Source organism: Barbus barbus, assembly GCF_936440315.1.
Source record: "Barbus barbus genome assembly, chromosome: 30".
In the NCBI taxonomy this organism is placed as follows: Eukaryota; Metazoa; Chordata; class Actinopteri; order Cypriniformes; family Cyprinidae; genus Barbus; species Barbus barbus.
In genome coordinates this window covers 23,729,258-23,752,221 of record NC_136758.1, presented here as the reverse complement: position 1 = coordinate 23,752,221, position 22,964 = coordinate 23,729,258, and the positions used below count along the sequence as shown (strand labels likewise).

The 22,964-nt window shown below is 35.8% G+C and overlaps 2 protein-coding genes and 1 pseudogene across 4 annotated transcripts; 1 reads left to right on the top strand and 2 right to left on the bottom strand.

The window, feature by feature from the left end:
- Nucleotides 1-903: 903 nt before the first annotated feature.
- Nucleotides 904-13,683, bottom strand: LOC306850837 (mitochondrial ribonuclease P catalytic subunit-like; annotated as a pseudogene). Its single transcript, XR_013786034.1, has 7 exons — nt 12,744-13,683; nt 12,583-12,630; nt 12,358-12,490; nt 6,560-6,660; nt 2,542-2,690; nt 1,112-1,307; nt 904-1,035 (listed from the first exon to the last, which is right to left on the bottom strand). The product of XR_013786034.1 is annotated as a mitochondrial ribonuclease P catalytic subunit-like (transcript).
- Nucleotides 13,684-14,082: 399 nt separating this feature from the next.
- LOC306850835 (serine/threonine-protein phosphatase 2A regulatory subunit B'' subunit gamma) lies at nt 14,083-18,811 on the top strand. Its single transcript, XM_079386752.1, has 13 exons — nt 14,083-14,275; nt 14,920-15,047; nt 15,474-15,578; nt 15,675-15,787; nt 15,935-16,032; nt 16,137-16,207; nt 16,316-16,448; nt 16,575-16,630; nt 16,829-16,904; nt 16,983-17,119; nt 17,554-17,691; nt 17,802-17,861; nt 17,959-18,811. Exons 1-13 carry the CDS (start codon nt 14,209-14,211, stop codon nt 18,148-18,150), a joined length of 1,374 nt encoding a protein of 457 aa, XP_079242878.1. The 5' UTR covers nt 14,083-14,208; the 3' UTR covers nt 18,151-18,811.
- LOC306850836 (protein FAM177A1-like) lies at nt 17,738-21,135 on the bottom strand. Of its 2 annotated transcripts, XR_013782443.1 has the most exons (6): nt 20,546-20,658; nt 20,037-20,216; nt 19,883-19,949; nt 19,705-19,802; nt 19,144-19,583; nt 18,254-18,998 (listed from the first exon to the last, which is right to left on the bottom strand). XR_013782443.1 is itself a non-coding variant. In XM_079386753.1 (5 exons), exons 1-5 carry the CDS (start codon nt 20,612-20,614, stop codon nt 19,383-19,385), a joined length of 615 nt encoding a protein of 204 aa, XP_079242879.1. In that variant the 5' UTR covers nt 20,615-21,135; the 3' UTR covers nt 17,738-19,382. The 2 variants fall into 2 exon arrangements, 1 of the variants encoding a protein (XP_079242879.1); XM_079386753.1 differs by having other exon boundaries at nt 17,738-19,583; nt 20,546-21,135.
- Between the last annotated feature and the right edge of the window lie 1,829 nt (nt 21,136-22,964).

The following is a 22,964-nucleotide window of genomic DNA, read 5'->3' as shown; positions in this document are numbered from 1 at the left end:
ATACCTTTCCACACTGAAGCAGGATCACTGGAAGATAATTTTTTCCTTAGCTTGTCAGAATAATTCCTCTTTGCCACTCTGATCTCCTTTTCCAGTGTGTATTTGGCCTGTTTGTACAAGACTTTATCCCCTTTTCTGTAAGCATCTTCTTTGGCCTGACAGAGTTGTCTGAGTTTTGCAGTGAACCATGGTTTGTCATTGTTGTAGGTTAGAAGAGTCCTGTTAGGAATGCACATATCCTCACAGAAACTGATATAAGATGTTACAGTCTCTGTGAGCTCGTCCAGATCGATGGCAGCAGCTTCAAAAACAGACCAATCAGTGAGAGAGAAACAGGCTTGTAAATCCCGCTCTGTTTCATTAGTCCATCTTTTAACAGTTCTTAATACAGGTTTTGCAGATTTAAGTTTCTGCCTGTAGTTCGGAAATCTACCTTTATAATATTGCTGAACCTTGTCTTAATGTGTACCATTAACTAGAAACCTGCATGGTTAACCTATGCTAGTGGAAACTAAGCATTTATGCAACTGGACTTTAGACTCATAGCCTTATAGTTAAAGATATAGCCCTTGTGACTTAAAAATACAGGCCTCTGTGGATGATTTTATACAAGGAGCAGTCAACATTACATTACCTACAACTGTACCTGTTATAAAATAATATAAATGTAGATGTGCAATAAAAGAAACAGAAATGGACAATTTATATAGCAGATTTTACAGAAGAAAAGTCTTATTAATATAATAAGAAATTCAATTAAAATGTAATTATATATATTGTGTCATAAGCCATATATATATATATATATATATATATAAGGGGTAGAGGAAACGCAATTGGGCATTTTTCAATGCATTATTTATTTGATATTCCTCAGCAAGCACACTAGAATTAACTCCAGCCTCAATGTTCTCGAGTGAGGCAGAGACATTTCTGAGGAACTTCATATGTGGCTCTATCTCCTCTATTCTCATCATAAGGAATGTGCCAGGAGCTGCCAGACGTCTGAACGATGGTGTCATAAGCCAAGATCCTCTGAAAAACACAGAGCAAAGCCAACAGTCATCCTAATAATCTTGATTATATAAGATCTCTCCATTCATAAACCTACCTGAAATCGAACTCTTTTTCCTGGGACGTAATGACTGATCACCAATTGATGGCCACGTTGCCACTTGAAGAAGAGGCGTCTGGTAGTGTTGTCTGACAAGCAGGCTTTGTGATCTCTCATGAGATCACGACTAAGAAAGTTGCAGTGAACCCCAGAGTGCAAAGCAGCATACAGCAGAAACGGGTCATCCTCAGTTCTGTGGCAGCCATCCAAGAAAATCAGTGCACTCTATCAAAAATGCCTTTCATACTTGGTGAATGAAATCATTATGGGTTTATATTGACTTGCGCAGAGAAGGGAAGTAATCGGTACATGCGTCAAGAACACATTACCAAACTGTAACAAAACAGTGTGGTCTATGTACACACACACACACACACACACACACACTACTGCTCAAATGTTAGGATTTTTTTATGTTTATAAAATAAGTCTCTTATGCTCACCAAGATACAATAAAAAAACCACAAACAAAATACAGTAAAAGCATTAATGTGAAATGATTCTTCAGAAATAATTTTAATATGCTGATTTGGTGTTCAATTATTAATAATGGTTCTTATTAACAATGTTAAACTTTTTGCTGCTTAAAATTTTTGTGGAAACCTTATTTTTTCAGGATTCTCTCATGAATACAAAGTTCAAAAGAACAGCATTTATTTAAAATAGAAATATCTTCTAACATTATAAATGTCTTTACTGTCACTTTTGATCAATGCATCCATACTGAATAAAAGGATTGATTTTTTTTTACTTTAAAATAAAATAATTTAAAATATTTTTTTTTTCTTACTTAAAATTAGCATATCATGGTTTCCTAAGCAGCAAATCAGCATATCTGAATGATTTCTGAAGCATCATGGGAGACTGGAGTAATGATGCTGAAAATTCTGCTTTGTCATCACAGGAATAAATTAGATTTTAAAATATATTAAAACAGAAAACAGTTCTTTTATTTTGTAATAATATTACTGTTTTTACTGTATTTTTGATCAAATAAATGCAGCCTTGGTGACCATAAGAGACTTCTTTTAAAAACATCAAAATCTTAATTAGTCCAAACCTCTGCCCAGTAGCATAACAACTGCAAAATTAATAGAGTGTGATGTTAGTGTGTTGCTAAACTTATATTATGATACTCTAATTAGCATAAAAGAAATATATTCCAGATTAAACTAGTTTTATCAATACCAAGCTTGCATGAGTTGTTTAAGTGAACTGACCGCAATGCATTTTGGGATTGTTGTCTCCACAAAGCACCTAATCTGATCATAAAAGGCAGCATAATCAAGTCACCAATGTTTTAGAACAGCTTTCGTGTTTTAATTATGATCCCTGTGATCCCTTAAAATGCAGCCTATGTAGGCAGCTCACTAGGTTTTGGAAGAGCATGTGTGGTATGTGATTGAGGAAAGTGGGGCCATACTAACATGTTCTCAGTGAAGAAGCAGTGGGCTTTCTGCTTGATCTTGTTCATGTTTTGTCGGTCCCAGTTCCGGGAAGGTTGTAGCATGTGCTTCCTGCCAAGGACCAGGATGTTCAGACCCTGCTGTTCCAGCTCCGCTACGACTGCAAGCAACTGCGGAGATAATTCACAATCTTAGTGACCTATTACCATTTCTATTTAGATATTAGATATGAATGAGGTCATTCATGATTTTTTTAATGAATGAGAGACCTCAGTTCATTCAGATTGTTTTCTATGAAATGAGCTGCAACTCATGACTTTTTTGGAGGAATTTCCCTTGGCATTACAGATAAATTTGGGACCTTTAGCAGGTCAGCTGTAGGGAAATTATTCTTGCTCACATTGTTTTAGCCTACTTCTGTACCACCCACCCACGCACACACCAAGAGGGGGAGTTTCCTGATTACACAGGAAGTTGTTTTTCCAATACCCCCTATACAAAGTACAGGCAGTAAAACTGCTTGCTAAAAATATCCAAGGGTCTTTGTATGTAGATGTTCAGATTTAACACCCCGTACTTGCATGAACTATTCATAAGACAGGCCTAATTATTTTTAATATAGTGTGTCGGTATTTGCTTTTCTTACTCTTACTTCCAGGAGTTACAAAATTCTATTATAACTAGCACCAGGAAGTTATGACTAATTAACATTTCATTTTTATTATAATGGATTTATTATAATTTAAAAAAATATATTGACAGTATATAAATGATATGGTGTAAATGTAATAATAATTGTATCTTTTTTAATATTACGTATTAAATTAAATAATATGAAATTATAAAAATAAAAAAGTAATAATTAAATAATATTCTTTAAAGATGACTTTTTCAGCAAAACATTTAAAAAAAATAACATTCACTTTAGAACCAGTTGGTTAGAAAACAATGCAATTATTATGAAAAGTTAGATCTGAACAATAGAGTTAAACTGTATCTAGATTTTAGTTGTAATAACAGTATATATACATGCAAATACAAAAAATCCATTTAAAAAATAAATGCTATATATATATATATATATGTGTGTGTGCGTGTGTATATGCATGCATAACACTATTGCATAAACCAATGGCATTAACTTTCTAAATATATTCCTCATTAAAATTTAATTACTCTAATGTCATCTACAGTTTGAATATGCAAAGTGAGTCCCAATGAATTCCAGTTTATCTTGTATCTTTTATTTAGCTTTATCAGACATGAGGAAGTGCTAAATGTGGAATTGCAGGTGTGATCATTTTCTGCTAATTCATGATAAGGAAGTGGATGGTGAGCCACACAGATGGGTTGGTTCACTCTGGAAAGCACCGTACACACCGTATACCGTAGCGCCCTGTTTTACAATCCACTTTTAACCTCTGCCTATAGTCACCTTTGCTTTAGAAATTCTAGATAAAGAGATGCACTTCCTTCCAGCATGTTAATCTTGTAAATTTACAATCACTTTCTTGCATACAGTCTGGTTACTTAGCCTGTAAACAAATCATATAGGCTTACTTTGGCCATAAGTTCACATAGGCCTTCATTTTCACACCCTGCTCAGACTGTGTGCAGACGAATCTGGTTAATACAAGCATGTCAATGAAGCGAGGAAGTGGGGTAAATGTTACCACCAAAAATAAACTTGACCACAAAAGGCACATGTCTGACTTTAAAACACAGGGTTAGTCATAGCAAAATGAGCGTAAAATCCCCTGCCCCGTGTACAATTGCTATGGGGAGCGTCTGTGTTAATAATGTGTGACTGAGTGACGTTCAGATGGAAGCCATGGATGAGTGGACAGAGAACAAAATGGATCTGGTCGAAGGTCAAGGGAGTTTGTATTACATCAGAATTTGTAGCTCAATGTCAAGTGAACAATATGTTAACATATGTAAGACAATATGTTAAATACACATTTAAGTGTTAATTTATTTGTGTATGTAGATTTCAATTAAAGTGCATTGTGTTTAAAGGCCGTTTTCTTTAAATGAGTTTCTTCTCAAGCACCAAGCCAGAAATCTTCTGTAGCACATTTATTTATAGCAAACTTACTGGTTTTATTCCTATCAATAGTATATTCTGAAGGATTTTATGGAGGAAATTGTTCATGTCATGATTTATACATTTTATTTCTAAAAACATGGTGATTTTTATTTTTTGCTGTTGACAGTGTTTGCTGTATATTGAAGCCCGTTTCCGCCACGGAATAAAAACTAAAAAAAGTAATTGCAATTTTTTATCTCACAATTCAATTTTTTTTTCTCTTAATTGCGAGTTTACGTCTCACAATTCAGACTTTTATCTCAGAATTGCATAATGCAAACTCGCCATTCTAACTTTTTTCTCAGAATTGAGAGATATAAATATAAAGTCAGAATTGCAAGATGTAAACTTAATTCTGACTTTTCTCTCAGAATTGCGAGTTTATTTACATTTACATTTATTCATTTAGCTGACGCTTTTATCCAAAGCGACTTACAATTGCTATATATGTCAGAGGTCGCACGCCTCTGGAGCAACTAGGGGTTAAGTGTCTTGCTCAGGGACACATTGGTGTCTCACAGTGGATTCGAACCCGGGTCTCTCACACCAAAGGCATGTGTCTTATCCACTGCGCCATCACCACCACCATTATATCTTGCAATTTTGACGTTTTTGTCTCAGAATTGCGAGTTTGTATTATGCAATTTTTAAAGAAAATCTGAATTGTGAGATGCAAACTCGCAATTGCGCAAAAAAAGTTAGAATTGTGAGATAAAAACGTGCAATTACCTTTTTTTATTTTTTACTCACAAGCTGGTGGGAACAGGCTTTCATAATTTTTCTGATTTATAGAATGATAAAAGTAGATATCCAAAATCCCCTCTGTAAAACCTACAACACGTCAACAAAGTAAAACAAAAAGTTTGAAAAAGTTTCAAGAAGCTTGTAATACAAAGCAACTGTCTCAAAGTTCTGTGATTACTTCATTGGGGAAGTATGGTGATTTATGCTCTTAAAAATGAAGGTTTTCAAATGGTTCTTTTGGAGAACCTTCCCATTGCACAAAAGGCTCTTTGTAGTCTAAACAGTTTATTTAGGCTATAAAATGGTAGTTAAAATGTTTATTTACCCATGGTCTTAAATGGATAGTTCATTCAAGAATGAAAACTCTGTAATAATTTACTCACCTGTACAAAACCTGAAAAAGAAGATATTTTGAAGAATCTTGGTAACCAAAGAGTTTGTGGTAGCCACTGACTGGATAAAAATACTATGGAAGTCAATGGCTACCGCCAATTTTTTGGTCACCAACAACTTTAAAATACATTCTTTTGTGCTCAGTAGATGAAAGAAACTCATACAAGTTTGGAACAAGTAGAGGGATGAATGCATTTTTTTTTTTTTTTTTGGGGCGAGCTGTCTCTTTAATGTTGCTCAATGGTAAGCTATTGATAGTCATTGAAAAGTCATTGGTTGTCGGTTAATGGGTGGTTAAAGATTAGATGGGTGGGTGTGGGTACTTATCTAAAAACGTTAGCCTATTTGTTGGCAAAAAAATCCCTTAGATACTATTATAATGGAGCATAACCAAATGCAAAGCCATTTCTGTCTGGGACTGCCACCACCTTGTAGGAGGTAGAATGTGTAACACGTTCTAACATTACATGGACATTGAACTTTCCCTAATTTTTCATTTGAGTAACTGTGGGTTTCATGGGTTTGGGGGTCTTTCAGGTTGGAAACTATGAGAAATTGGGGCCGTTCCCTAAATCTGTTCTGCTGCATTAAAAGTAACCATGCCTAGCATTGCCCCCTGGTGGAACCTCTGCCTCTTTTTATGTGCTTTTTTTAAGAATGCCGACTAGTGAAGGTAAACAAACATATTTTGGGCAATTTTTCCAGCTTTAAATCAGAGTAGGTTTACTGTCTAGTCAAATAAGTGATTTAAAAGGTCACAGACAAACCTGCCCTGTCTTGGAACGTCCAAGCAGTGAAGTTACCATCACTTACCGTCTCGGAGTGGGTGGCCTTGGGTGTAGTGTTAGCCACATTAAGACCGTCAATGACAATATCAAAGGGAGGTCTCTGCTTCACTTAAAGCTTTTAAGCTCCTGTACAAAACACAAACAATCGTGTTATTCTCAAATGGTGATACAGTTAATATATTGTCAAATTTTGACAATATGCATTGCAAAAACAAAACACAATTTAGCAATTTAGATATATAGTCAAACATTGCAGTATTTCCATGGTGTTCTGATGCTAAAACTAGTCAGAGTTTAAAACTCCATGCAAAAAAAACCAAGGGCTGCAAAGACGCAACATCATGCACTCTAGTAACCGTCCTTCAGTTTTTTTTTCACCTAAAGGAACAGACGGTTGCCTGGATGTATGAGGGTCTTGTATGTATATTTCCTCATTTTGGTGTTGTGCAGAACATTGCACAAGAGAAAAGCAACCAGTGTTGCACAAGACAGCTGAAAACATTACAATTAGTTCTTAGAATGGACAGAATTAATATCAAACCAGTGTTATTGTTAACTACAACTATTAACAAAACATTAAAATATCTGAAATAAAACGTAAATATTAGATTTACAAACACTTAAATGAAAATTATAAATGCTGCATGGACAACTAACTAAAATAAAATGTTTTAAGCACATTCAGTAACATTTAAACAAGTTGAAGTACTAAAATTACATCTAAATTAACAAAATACTAAATCAAATATTTAAATAAATTAAATTTAAATATAAAAAAAACTAATAAAAATTAAAAAGCACAAAAATTACAAAAAAATGTAGAAATAAAAGTTAATTCAAAAATATTAATAAATCTCATAGTATATAAAAATACTATCAAAGCAAGCAAAGGAGGATTGCATACATTAAATTAGGATGTTAGCTTTCTGTAACAGCTGAGAAAACAATCATTATTTTTGCATTTCCGTTCGGTGATTCTAGTGTCACAGAAATTACACATTTCACCTTTAAACTCAAGATTATTGTTTCTGGAAAATCACGAGGCCCGGCAGGTGACATTCATAGCAAACAGAGATATCATTGTAAGTGATCCTGCCTGAAACTCAACATATCAGATTAAGTGAAGAGCTGAGCTATGTGCAGTCATGAATGTACAGGAAGTATAAGAGCAAAACATGCACCTGTGAGATAAAGCAGTGTGTTCACAGATAGTCTGACAAGTACTGGCCAAGAACTGAACATACTACAATCGTTCTGTCAGAACACTGTACAAACACAACTTTTGTTTAACTGCATTTAATTCATCCCAGGACAGTTCAAAAAATGTTTGACTTTTCCTATCTGTCTTAAGGGATATTTAAGCATTTGTTAGCGGCGTACAATAGAGCTTCAAACAGAACTTGACCACACCTGGCTCACCTTCAAAAGCATGATCAGGTTGTGTTTAGCTGAGTAACACAAGAGCATATGGGCCCCTTGAATAGCAGGGCCAAAAAAAACAAGAACTTCCTCCTTCTTTGTTTGTTGTTTAAGAAGAGGTTGAAATACCTCCCGAATTGTCCTTGGCACAACATGTAAACAAAACAAGGGAATTTCCAGCTGGATTGGGGCCAGGTCACTCCCTCACCTGTCTGTCCTCAGGCCTCAGAGCAGCAAATGGCTTTTGATTTATTAACTTTAGCTCCATAGCAAAGTGTGATAGCTAAATCATGCACACTCATGCCTAGAGTTCATCAGTGTTGAACAAAGTACACAAATACTGAGTTAATATACGATGAAATATTACATAAGTAAAAGTACTAGCCGGAAAAATAAAAACTTTGTGGCTGCAGACAATTATAATCCACAATTAAGCAAGCAATAATGTTAATAATGTTGCATATTAATTACAATATTTAGTGTATTATTTAGAGTGTATTTAAGCGAATTCTTAACTCAAGTTTTGCTCTTACAGTATCATTGAATCAGTTTGCAACTTACTGAAATACAAAAATAGACTAATAAAAATGACAAACGCACATAATATTGCTAAAACTTAAAACTAAAATTAAAACTAAATAACGAGCAATAGTACATTTCTTCTGAAATGTAGCGATGTAAAAAGAAATGTATTATGCACTGAAATGCAGTCAAGTAAAGTTTCCCAAAATTTAAATTCTCCAATCAATTAAAGATATTTAAACAATGAAGTTTCGTAATGGAGGAAAAAACACTATTTGTATCATTGTTTTGAGCAAATTGCAAACTTTGCAAGTTCTTCCTCAAAGTTGAGGAAACAACAACAATAATGTGGTGAAGTAAAGTCCAAAAGCTAATACACAAGCCTGTGTTTAATACACACAAAACTGTGTTTGTCAAAACCACAGGTATTCCTGGACTGTCAGATGGCTGGAAACCAGCGCTTTCAGTTCTGCCTGAAGCATGAGAATTTTTCCTTCTAAAATTCCCATTTCTGCTCCTCCAAAGGGCTAATATGCAAAAACAGAAGATTGCGACCCACATTTGAAAACAAGACACCAAAAACGACTAAGTGCAGCTACTTTACATGCTAAAAAGTCCTGTTAAGTATGTGTTAAGTAGCGTGTCTGTGCTAGTGGGTGAGAGGATGCATGACTGGGGGAGGGGTGAGTGCCTCGGACAGAGAGAGGGGGGAAGGGGAGCTGGATATTTGGGGAATTCCTTTTTGGTTTTGGTGGGGGTTAGCGGTTGGCGATCAGTTGTTCAACTCTTAAAAAATCTTGCAGCATTGAGTAGGGTTAGTACTTTCGGCATGGAACGAAATGAATCCAAACATGCAATTTCAACTGGTTTTAACTATGTGCATGCAATAAGATGTTGACGACAAAGATCTAGCATTGTAAGTGCATTTTTATAGTGTTTTTGTTTCACTCTGCATCCTCTCATGGCCATGGAGAGGTTATGTTGAGTGGGAACAGGAACACCGGGGATTCCCCAATGGTGTCGAGAGGTCACGTGCATGCGGTACCGGCTCGCCGTGCAGAACTCTGTGTAACTAACTACAAAATGGGTGTGTCAGGAATACACGCATTCAAAACAAGTTTAATCCAGATTTGATAGTGATCACAGCCTATTTTTATTTTTTTTTTGAATATACACAATAGCCCATGACATTAAAACACGCTCCTTCAGCCTTGCTTTTGCTTGAATCATTTAAAACAGAATTTCGTAAATCCTGTGTCTGTTCCATTTTGTTCAAAACAAGCATGAAATTCCAATAAAATGAAAGGGAGCCATGCACAAAATTGACAGAGAACAAAGAAATGAGATGAATTAGAGTATGTGAAAACCACACCGTTCCCCACGGCAGACATTAATCAAAAAGCATGCAAGTCCTGTACTTTTCATCATTACAAGCTTGCTGTTTTTGAAACAGGACAAACAGGCTCCCCCAAGCTCACACTTGACCTGAAAAACTGCAGGCCACTGAATGTAAGGAAACTAAAAAAGGGGCTTTTTTGCTCATGGTTGATATGCTAATCTGGATATTATACTTACTTTCCGATTTCTGAATGTGTGAATAACTATACAGTGCATTAACTGAACACCTTGGCCACATTTAACACCAACGTTTTAGGACTTTATATTACATATATACATTTTTTTTTCTTTTTGGAAAAAATTATATTTTTTATTCCGCAATTATGCCATAAATTGATAAAAAATAAACGGCAGTCCATTTAAAATAAATGCTGTTCTTTCTTTGTATCCATCAAAGCAAAAAACCATCAGCAAAATAGCATATATATAATGATTTCTGAAGTGAAAATTTGACATCACAGGAATAAATTACATTTTAAAATATCTTAAAATAGAAAAACTTATTTGAAATTGTAATAATACTTTTTTCTTTTTGTAATAATTCTTGAGACTTGTGTGGAAAAAAGACAGTGTTGTTTAAAAGTACAAATATTCCATGTAATCTTGCAATTACTATAAGGTCAAGTATAATAACTATGCAATATTTTAAAGCTATTGTTTAAAACATTTAAAAGTTGTTTTTGATGAAGTATAGCACGCCACACAGCAGGACACAGTTGTCATTGCTTGGCAAGTCACTTCAACCACCCAAAAGCACCATATTTTTTTCCTTTAAAGGCAAAATGATAGTCTAGGGGTTGTTAAATGCTTCTGCAGAGTTTTGACTGGGGGTGTTTTAACTGTCTTGCACTAGTTTCATTTCATAAGGCGCTGTTGCAGCGGTGGCAGGGGGCTGGAGTCCATGCAGCGCTGCAGACAGACAGGCAGGGACTTTCCAGGGTCACTCATGTGAGAGGCTTTTGAGGGCTGAAATGTGAAAGCCCATTGTGTTGCGTTTAACGACAGCAAAAAGCACATAGGCAGTACACATGTCTCAGCATCAATCATGAGCACGACCAAATTAGAGATTGTTTATGGCTATACCGAGTGCTTTGTTTTTCCAAGATGTACTGTATAAAAATGTCCCTTTCTGAGACTGTGCTTGGAAACTGAATGTGTTTCCGAACCGTGAGAATGCTGTTTGCAAACAAACATGACTGTTCTCTCTGGGAAATGGAATTTCAGAGGAGTTGCTTGCCTTGTGACCTTGTGTCTTCAGTTGGACTGCATTCATGAGCTTTCTAAACGGGGACCCGACAAACACATGTTGGAAAGCCCCTGCATCATATCTAAATGTGGAACTAGACAGGATCACATGCTTTTGACATCTATAGACCCCACGGCCTGAAAAAAGCAGCCCTCCGGACAACAACATCATCTAATTCAAGGGCAGACTCCGTTTAAGACGGAGCTCGAAACTGCATGGAACATCTAATTCTGGACGGCTACCCAACTTGCCTATCATGAAGTTGCAGCCTATTTGGTGCAACACAGAAAGTAGCTTGTTTTTAGTCTGTGTCCTTATTGTTTTATCATTTTCAATGGGAAAATTATCTAAAAGCATTTAAAAATTGGGTAATATTTAACATGGATAACATATGTAACATGTTTAATCTGTCATGTGGAAATGTAACTATAGGGTGTATAGCACCCTATCGCCATCTAGTGGAGTGAAACAGAACTACACAAAGCTCACTAAACTTCAAAAAGTCGTGAGGTATTGTCAAGTATGGTGACCCATACTCGAAATTGGTGCTCTGCGTTTAACCCATCCAAGTGCACACACACAGCAGTGAGTAGTGAACAAATGCACACACACACACACCGTGAACACACACCCGGAGCAGTGGGCAGCCATGCTGCGGCGCCCGGGGAGCAATTGGGGGTTCGGTGCCTTGCTCAAGGGCACCTCAGTCGTGGTATTGAGGGTGGAGAGAGCGCTGGACATTCCCTCCCCCCACCTACAATTCCTGCCGGCCGGGGGCTCGAACTCGCAACCTTTCGATTACGAGTCCGACTCTCTAACCATTAGGCCACGACTTCCCCCCATTAGGCCACGACTTCCCTAAAAAAAAAAAAGACACATCCATCCTACATAAAGGCGAATTTCATAAAAACACCCCCAGGTCACCAAAAAATCTAAAAGATTAAAAATATTTTGCATAAAGATTAAACATGTTTTAAAACTTTTAAGATTATTTGTCAAATGATTTTCATGACAGTTAAGCTGTCTGTCTGTCTATCTATCTATCTATCTATCTATCTATCTATCTCTATCTATCTATCTGTCTGTCTGTCTGTCTGTCTATCTATCTATCTATCTATCTATCTATCTGTCTATCTGTCTGTCTGTCTGTCTGTCTGTCTGTCTATCTATTTATCTATCGATCATTAAATTTGGTAAATCTACTCTGGTAGAAGGCGGCTATAATGTTGGAGACAGACCTCTGGGGTGGTTTTCTTGAAGACGTCACTTCCTTCTATCACTTTCTTCATCACTTTGTCCTTCAGCTCAGCATACTCTTCCTCAGTCAATTGAATGGATTCAAGCGATGCCTTGCAATTTTTGCACTCTCCACTAAAACACAAGATAGTTCCACACCAATAATCAGTTAAAAATAGGTTATATTGACAATATGTTTGGCTAAAATGTAAAATTGAAATTATTACCTGGGGGCCACGTATGAGAACCTCCCACTCCATTTCAGATCAGGTAAACTGTGCAGATGGAGAAAATAAAATAGTTAAATTAAGTATTTACAATAATTAAAAAATATAGTTAAATTATTTACTTTTATATATTATAATATTTTCATGTATTTATGTTTTACCTCTCAAGCAAAGCTGTGATCGTTTGAATCAGCGGCTCCTCAGGGTAGATCTGATTATCTCTCATATATGACAGAACAGAAAAGAGTTTGTCCTCGCTGAGTGATGCCGCTCTGAAACAGGTGTCCTGATTAGGTACGAGACCCAGATCCAGGAGCTCATCGTACAGCATCCAGCTCGTCTCAGTGTCACCATGAAGCGCCGCCCCAGCGATGGCATCACTATAGTTACGAGGAGACGGCAGGAGGGCCTTTTTCATCCCCTCCAACACCACAAGCGCCTCCCTCCAGCGTTCAGTTTGACTGAAACCTTTAATAAACAGGGACGAAGCTCCAGTGTCAAGAGTCTTAAAGCAAGTTTTCATGATGTCGTAAGTGTCAAACACCTCCGAGTGGTGGCCACCCGAGACATACAGCGTGAGGTATCTCAAAAGGAGTTCATAGGAAAGGGTGCCTTTGTCCTGAACCACGTAGGCCAAGAGAGATTTGACAATGTTGATGTCTGCATTAGTTGCCAGCAGTTCTTCCATCATTTGCATCTCGAAGCGTTCCGGTTTGGAGGAACTCTCTTTGAACTTTGCCCATTCGGATGCGGGCAGCGGATGATCAGGAAGGGCAACTTTTACACATCCTCTATATCCGCCCCAGCTCTCTTTTTCATATATTCAGCAGTTCTTTTGGCCGTTCCAGCTGTAAATACTGAATTGGGGAATGCAGGCCTTGTTCTGGGAGTGAAACATTTTTCTTTGGCAACTCGGCTAGGTGCTTGTTTGTCTCCTTTTGTGCTGTAATACTGTGTGTGTGGATTTATGATAAACCTGACAGCATGCATAATGTTTTGTTGTGGTAAGCAAGCCAAAGCAGGCCTGACATACAAGACAACCCATGCTGTGCAGAGATGCTTTATGCAAGTCCTTGATTTGGACACAACAACAGATCCCATTTTCCTACTTTAAAGGTGGTTTATGTAAAAAGTATAATAAATGATTATTCTGTCTCAAAAGCTCATTGTGTTTGTGAATTAAGGTCCGTTTTACTGTTCAGCATACATACAATAATACACAGTAACTTTATAGAGTTATATTAAATAGTATTTATATCTAAAACCAATAGATATAAATTCAGCAAATTATCTTCTAAAGAAATGTCGTTTTTATTTAAAGCACACATTCCTCAGACCCACTAATATATGGCATTATTTTCTTTTAAACCAAATTTTATCAATACAATCATCGGTAATTTAAACAAGAGCACCTAACTTACAGGATCTGGTGAAAAGTTCATGAAATCTAACCAGAAGGTAGCGCGAGCTGCCATTCACTCTCCTGTGTGGTCGCACTTCGATTACGTCAATCGCGCGCCATTAGGTCAGAGATGTAAACAGTTCATCAACCGCACAGGCTGCTCAAACATACTACAGTTGTTCAATAATTAGTCTAAAATATATTATGATCAAATAAAGTTAATAATGGCAAACGATAAAACCGCACATTGGAAAGATTTACTGCGGAAAAGACTCGCTTCTGCGAAACAAGGTAAGATGTTAGCTAACGTTAATCAGGAATTATGGCGATTTTTAACAAGATCAAGGAGCGATGTTTTAAATAACATAAATTTGTATATAAATCTCCCAATTAAATGGTATAATCACGCTAGAAAGCATTAAAAGTCGCTTAAGAAAATGTACCGTGGTTTTACTATAGTAACACTAAATGTGCTAAATATTAGATGTAATGGAAATGTTTTAGTTTTTTATACTAAGTATTTTATATTAGGGACTAAGAGATTAGGGATTAGTTATAACCAATATTATAGTTTGTTGTATTAGAAACCATAATAACCCAGTGTGTGTAGTTTTATAGAAGTACTTCTAAAGGGTATACCAGACTTAAACAAGTTTGGACAATTAAGCTTGTCTTTATAAATTCTGTATTTATTTAATTGTAATATTGTGATAAATGAAAACTTGGCTAATATGATTTTCATATGTAAAATCGAGGTAAAACGTTTAAGTAACGCTTGGTATATATAATAAAAAATAATGGACATGAAAATTATTGCATAATGAGGAGCCATCAATGGTTTTGCTAATGATTACTTTGATTTTACTATGAATAGTAACATATGGAGGAGGCCTGTACTGTGTGAATAATCATAATGTGTGTTAAAATCTGAACAGATGGCAGGACAGAGGAGGAGAAGAAAGCAGAGGAAACTGAATTGTTCACCAAGTATTACAGTGAATGGAAAGAAGGTGAAAAAGGAGAAGATGATCCATTTAAACACATCCCACGCTTCTACTACAGGGTGAGCTGATCACGATCTAATCAGGAAAGAGAACACAGTGATATCACATTTGTTTGATCAAAAATATAGTAAAAAAGTGAAATATTATTACAATTTGTTTTCTATTTTAATGTATATCTTAAAATGTAATTTATTCCTGCGATGAAAGTGTTATCAGTATCACATGATCCTTCGGAAATCATTCTAATATGCTGATTAGCTGCTCAAGAAGCATTTCTTATCACTTTTGAAAACAGTTGATATTTTTTTGGAAACAGTGATACCTTTTTTTAGGATTCTGTGATGAACAAAGTTCAAATTAACAGCTTTTTTTCCGTTTCTAAACATTTAACACTCACTTTTGATCACTTTAATGCATCCTTGCTTAATAGAAGTATAAATTTCTTTCATCTTCTTAATCTTAACACTCCCAATATTTCATATCAGCTTCCTGCTGAAGATGAAGTCTTGCTGCAGAAGCTGAGAGAAGAATCAAGGGCAGTGTTTCTCCAGAGGAAAAGCCGGGAACTACTGGACAATGAAGAGTTACAAGTAACAGAGCATTTTATTGGGCCTGTGTCCCAAACTAAACATTGATTATCTGCTTTAGTTAAGTTTTTAAATGTTTTTTTTTTTTCTTTCCTACAGAACCTTTGGTTTCTTCTCGATAAGCATCAAGTGCCGCTCACGACCGGTGACGAGGCCATGATCAGTTATGAGAGTTTCCTAAAGGTTGGAGAAAAAGCAGGCGCCAAATGCAAGTAAGTGCATGACAGAAAAGTGTATAGTGATCAATGATTTTCACTCGAAACCATGAGTATGACAGACAGAAACTGTATTCGAAGTCAGTGTGATTCGTAAGTGGACAGCGCTCATGACTCACTTTCACAATCATTACACTCCATCAGGCTTTTCTTCACCGCCCGAGTCTACGCCAAACTACTTCGTAATGATCCATATGGAAGGATATCAATCATGCAGTTCTTCAACTATGTCATGAGAAAAGGTATTGCATTCTCATCTCTCTTTAAGCTCTTTTTAATGACTCTGAACGTAATAATAGGGAAGTGTAGATGAATCATATGTTGCTCTGCTTTTCTTCTCTTGCAGTGTGGCTGCACCAGACCAGGATTGGCTTGAGTCTTTATGATGTAGCAGGTCAGGGTTATCTCCGTGAGTCTGTAAGTAATCTCATTTTACCCCCAGAAACACAGGAAAAATCACAGTATTCGCAGTATCTTCTTACGTGTAAAGCTGTGTTGTTTAACTTAAAGACTTTCTTTCTGCAGGATTTGGAGAACTACATTCTTGAGTTAATTCCCACACTCCCCCAACTAGATGGCCTGGAGAAATCTTTCTACTCGTTTTATGTTTGCACTGCCGTTCGCAAGTTCTTCTTCTTCCTTGATCCTCTACATACCGGTAATTCTCCTGTGGTTGTGCTGTTACAATTTGCCTTTTAATAAAATTTTTGCAGACATTATTTTGATTTTACCCTGTGGATAAACTGGAATGAAAAGAATCATTCTCATGTTTTGTACTTGCTAGGGAAGATAAAAATTCAGGACATTCTGGCTTGCAGTTTCTTGGATGACCTACTTGAGGTAACAGATTCTCGCTCAAGTGAAGCTTTATTACTAATATGAAAATATCTATATACACTTCCTTTAAAAAGTTTTTAAAGATCCTTCAGAAATCATTCTGCTTACTTAATATTTTAGTGAAAATTTTGATATATTTTGGATTAGTAGAAAGTTCAAAAGAATTGGGACATTGTGTTAATCAGAATTATTCATTTATAGCTTCGAGACGAGGAGCTGTCCAAAGAGAGTCAGGAGTCTAACTGGTTCTCTGCACCTTCTGCTCTTCGAGTTTATGGTATGCCTGCAAAACACACTTAATCAGTGTTATGCAAGTTAAATCTCATATGTTAATCATCATATGTCCTGTTTACAGGTCAGTACCTCAACCTGGATAAGGACCATAATGGGATGCTCAGTAAGGAAGAGCTGTCTCGATATGGCACAGGAACTCTAACTAGTGTTTTCCTAGACCGCGTCTACCAGGAATGCTTAACCTATGATGGTGAAATGGTATAACCCTCGGTCTTAATGAATAATTTGCATTAGACTAAGAGTTAGATGAGAGAAAATCCCTTAAAATTAGTTGTCTGCTGTCAAAATGATAGTTTTGTGGTCCTGTTTTCAGATATACATGTACACTACTTTTCTTATTATCAATGCTGGAAACAGTTGTGCTGCTTAATAATTTTGTGGAAACTATGATTCATTTCTTTAAAAGAAATCTTACTGAAATCGTACTTAAATTTTAAACCTTTGTGTACCTTTCAACATAAAAAGAATTGAATGTTATGATGTTACTCTGGAAAAATACATCCAAGCAGATATTTGCCACTGAAAATAAGCATATAATATTATAATATTATATATATATATGCATGGAATTTCAGTATCTAAAAACATAACCATGCAATTGTTTTAATGATTTTTTTAACACCCCCATTTAGGACTATAAGACCTATCTAGACTTTGTGCTGGCTCTAGAGAACAGGAAAGAGCCTGCGGCCCTCCAGTATATATTCAAACTGCTGGACATGGAAAACAAAGGCTATCTCAATGTATTTGCCCTCAACTACTTCTTCAGGGTAAGGAAACATTTTTGAAATCAAGCAACAATACATGCTAGCCTTTATATAAATATGCATTTTATATATTTACACTAAGCACAAATGAACCTATTCATCTGTGATATCAGGCCATTCAGGAACAAATGAAAATCCATGGGCAGGAGCCAGTTTCCTTCCAGGATGTTAAGGTAAACGGCCTTTATATTGTAATAAAACAATCTATTAACATGTAGGGAAGTGGGTGTTTTGAGTCATAAAATGGTGATCAAAATTTTGTGTCTACAGGATGAAATCTTTGATATGGTGAAGCCCAAAGATCCGTATAAGATCACACTACAGGACCTGGTGAACAGCGGCCAGGGTGATACCGTCACTAGTATCCTCATCGACCTCAATGGCTTCTGGACTTACGAGAACAGAGAGGTGCTGGTGGCTAATGACACTGACAGCAACACAGCTGATTTAGATGACACATGACATCACATACTGTTACCAAATCAAGTTGTGCTATTGGACCAATTGAGCTACTCTGAACAAGGAAAAAACTTCAGCCAAGAGGAATACACACAATAGCTCATTTGTATATTGAACTGTTTACTAAGTAATATGTACAAAACAAACTGTATTTCTTTCACCTACATTATAGAAAGGTAGGTGTGTTTTCACCAAAATAATACAATTGTACACAAATAAATTACACACTCTTCAAAATGAAATGCTTTTTTCTGTTTGTGTGTCAGAGGGGTGGACAAATTGAACTCAAATCTCTTGGGTAAAGCACACATATTTACATGCACACCAAAAATAATGTGTTCACATAAAAAGAATTATTTGGTTACAAAAATAACTTCTTGAAATGTTGTCAGCTCTGAAAGCGCTGACTTAAGGAAGAGGGAATATTCCCATCTGACAGTTTACTCTATTTTCGACAACTGCTAGCATTACCAGTAACATAGAAATGTCTAATATAATTACTCACATTTTACAGCATTGTAAAAGATTTGTAGTCCATGCAGTTGTTATAGTGTTATAGTTAGTGGCTTTTAGGTGTTTATAATTATTAAAATGTATAATGAATTGTTGTAGTGACTATGGAACATTATTTCCACCACAGAATTAAAAATATGTACATTTTCTGAAAAAATGTGGCTAATCACTATTAGCATGCAGCTATTCACTATGCATGTTGGAAGTCCTGCTTACTAACATGAGTCAAAAGAGCCCATGTCTACACTATATTCTGATGCAGAGATATAGGTCTAGCTAAACTGCCCTCTAATTGGTTGCTAATTGTGACTTTATATATTTAAAATTCTGACTTTTTTCTCAGAATTGTGAGTTTATATATTTTCAGTTGTGAGGTTTTCTTTTTCTTTAAATTCAGTTTAGGTGTCTAAAAAAAACAGAACTGCAAGATATAAACGGAAAATTCTGAGAGAAATTCTGAATTTGAGGTAAATTCACAAGTACTTTTTATTATATATTTTAATTCCATGCCAGAAATAAGCTTCCATAGTTTTATGTATGGCTTGTAAAATGATTATTAAAATAATTCTGCATTAAAAGCAGAACCATTGTCAGCTATGCATAAACAACGTTACCTTCATGTTTAACTTCATGTAAACTTCCCCTCCAAAAAAAGAAACCTAGCACACCTAAGGTTAATATGGTAAAAACCATCTAATATGCTCGATCAACTAAACAGTATTTTAGGAGGGAATGGGGGCAGGCACTTTATTAGCATCAGATGTAGCATGTGATTCCTGCTCCAGTTCAAAGGTCACGTTCACAAAGGAGGCAGTTCCTTCTGGTTGCTCGATCTTTGGCTGCTGGCCCTCCTGATTGTGCTGCTCCTCAAAACGACGTTCTGCCTCCTCAGAGAGATGGTTCTCCTCCTCTTCTTCCTCCTCCTGTGGATTACACATTATTGGGGTCTCTGTTCAAAGCATGTGCAATAGTAATTATACATGCTACTTTTGCGAATATCAGCTAATAAATGAAGCTGTAGAATTATAATAGCGGTGTACATGCCTCTTTCTTCATCCTGTAGTACTCATCAATTGCATACTGATATTTTGGCGTCGTGATTCCCAGCAGCGAGGCCATTTTTTCTCCAAGATAGTCACAAACTGAAATATTTGGGTTGAAATGTTAATTTTGGACTGTTTTTGTATGATTAAATGTCACAGGCTGGAAAGTGTTTCATTACCTGAGATGGTTGAGGTAGCCACTCTCCACATATGGAACCAGACATATGGACCCCAGGTCAACTTTGACTATAATCAGAGATGCAAAGATGTGCAGATTATTAAAAAGAAGCATCTGAAACTACACTTATATTTAATGCATTTGATGCAACTCACCGTATCCACTGTGCTTAAAGTTTTGGCTTTCTCTGGTTCTTCTTCCTCCTCTTCGTCAGTACTGTACTCTTCCATGGTTTCACCAGACGCAAAGTAGATTGTTCTGCGAGGAATCTTTGGCTTATTTTTGCCCAGATCTCCAAGTTCCACGTTTTCAAACTCCTTCACCACTGTAGGACTCTAACCCAGCAGATACATTTCTACATTTAAACTGAATTTACCAAGAACACTAAACACTGTTCCAGAGAGGTAGACAGGCCTATATAAACTACATTACAAGATCTTAATATTAGCTATATTACACTATCATTGTGTAAATTAAATTAGATAGACTTCCGTAAATCACATTATTATATAAATTACATATTTATATCTAACATTATTGTATTATCAAACTAGATTCATCGCTAGACTAAGATGTAGTAACGAGCAAGGAAGTAGAATGATATACCTCGAAGTATGTAACTTAATTCCATAACCTCACTTATTATACTTAAAAATGACTTTACCTTTTCTGTGTCCATAGTTTGTCCCAGAGAGACGTTAACGTTTGTGAGGTACAGTGACAGTTCAGCCATGTCTTCTTCAGTCCTTTCTTCGAGCTCTTCCTCCTAGCAGCGTCAACCAGGAAGTGACGTCACACGGAACTATGACGTCACTCTGTAGGCGGATCGGCTGTTAGCATGAAACTGGTTCCCTCGACAAAAACCCAATAGGATTTTCTCATAGGCTTTTGGATAATCGCAAAAAATAAGCTCTGTGTTCAATCATAGTTCATGAAACTTACACGTTTTGACCATCGAGATAATCTTTACAAAGTAATACAAATTGTATGAATTTTGAAGCCTAAATACAAGCGCCAGAACTAAAAAGCTAACATTAGGCTATAAACGAACTACAGCACCACGGTCGCTCTCCTTCAACGTCACCACCACCATGTTTCCGACCACTTTCAAACTTATTTTTAGAAACATTTTCCATGATAATTATTTACTCTGGATGAATTTTAATCCAAAAGAGCACGATCCTGTAAAAGCGGGTTAGAATGAGTTCCTGTTCGGCGTGATGACGTTGAATGTCTCCGACAGCGCCTGTAGTCCCATTTAGCAACTTGTTAGCAACCGTCTTTTTAAAGAAACGTAACAGCTTTAAAAAATCACGAGTGGGGTGTAACTGGTGTGTTTTATGTCGTAGAATAAAACGTGAAAGTATCTTGAGCCTGTGTAAACCACGGACCTTATTTAAGGGATTTAACCAAAATCCCATTCAAAAAACCCATTGACTCTGGGATGATGGAACCGGAAGTGCTAAAATGCTAACTCGCTTCCGGGTTTTCGCCTACAAAGTGACATCATAGTTCCACCACTCTATTTAAGTAGATTATTAGAACAGAAAACGTAATTAAAACAACGTTAAAACAAAATAAAAGTTTTTTGTTTACATAATATATGTGTGTGTACTGTGTATATTTATTATGTATATATAAATACACACACATGAATGTACATATTTAAGAAAAATGTCATGTTTATAGATTAAATATATTTATATATAATATAAATTATATGAAAATAAATTTATACATGTAAATATTTTCAAAATATTTACTGTATGTGTGTGTATTTATATATACATAATAAATATACACAGCACACACACATATATTATGTAAACAAAAACTTTTATTTTGGATGCGATTAATTGTTTGACAGCACTACATATAAAAGATCTATACAAATTTATATTGAAAGTTATTTTTTATTCAAGCTGACTCCAGTCTGTTGAATGTGAGTTGATGCAGAGCAGAGGTCTGACTTAAACATTGCAAATGCATTTCAATGTAGTTTCAAGCATGTGAGGTCCTCTGATTACAAGAATTATGAAAAAAGCTTAACCCTTGTGCATCAATTAAAAAAAGTTACATTTAGGTCCATAGTGGACCAAAATGTCCATGTCATAAAAATGGGAAGCTTGGGAGCACAGACTTAAGTTTGGTCTCATTTCAAAGAAGACCCATGGCAGATTATTGTTGAAGTAAAAAAAGTGAAAAAAGTGAAAAAACAATTAAATTTTAAAATTTAAATTTATGAAAATGATTTATGAACAATATTTTATTTTATGAATATTTTATATATGAAACATTGAACTCTAAACCTGCTAGAAAATCAAAGCCATAAATCTAAACAAGTTGTATTCCAAATTTGAGGTTGATATCTCCAAAAATGAGCTTTCAGTAAGATTTTGTTTGGACGCAGTACCACATTTTCCCCATTAGATGCCAGCAAAACTCCGCTGGTGCACACAGTGCTTGGATTTGTGATTTACAGTAGAGTTTCTCTCTCTCAAATTTTACAAGAACACACACACATTCACACACATTTTTTTTTTATGACACACATACAAACCACACTCTGACATTTATACCAACACACCCACACAATTATAGCTGCATTATTTATCCAATTGGCTCTATAATATGCAGAAGCAGAAAACATGAATAAAGTGAGTATTTGCTTTATAGGCCAAACCTGAAAAAAATGGCACCATCTGGTAAAAAACATTAAAAATATATATATTTTGAAGCCTCACCAACAGAATGAAAGCCTATTAACAAAAATTGCATCATTTTACAGTTAAACGGCACTGCGATTAAAAATAGCAGTTTTAATGGGTTTCAATGGGGACATTTTTGTCCAAAAGGTGCTGAGTGTTTCACTTTTTTGTACCTTGTGTAAAATAGATTTATTAAAGGAAATGAGGGTGGAATATTAAAATTCCAATAAAAATACACACCTGAGCCTAAATTTATGCAGTTAGCATTAACAGGCAAAAATGTCCATAAGGGTGCACAAGGGTTAAATATAATTCCATATATAAATCTATAATATGTAGCCTCTTCTGGAGTATTCACTACAAAATGAACTATAG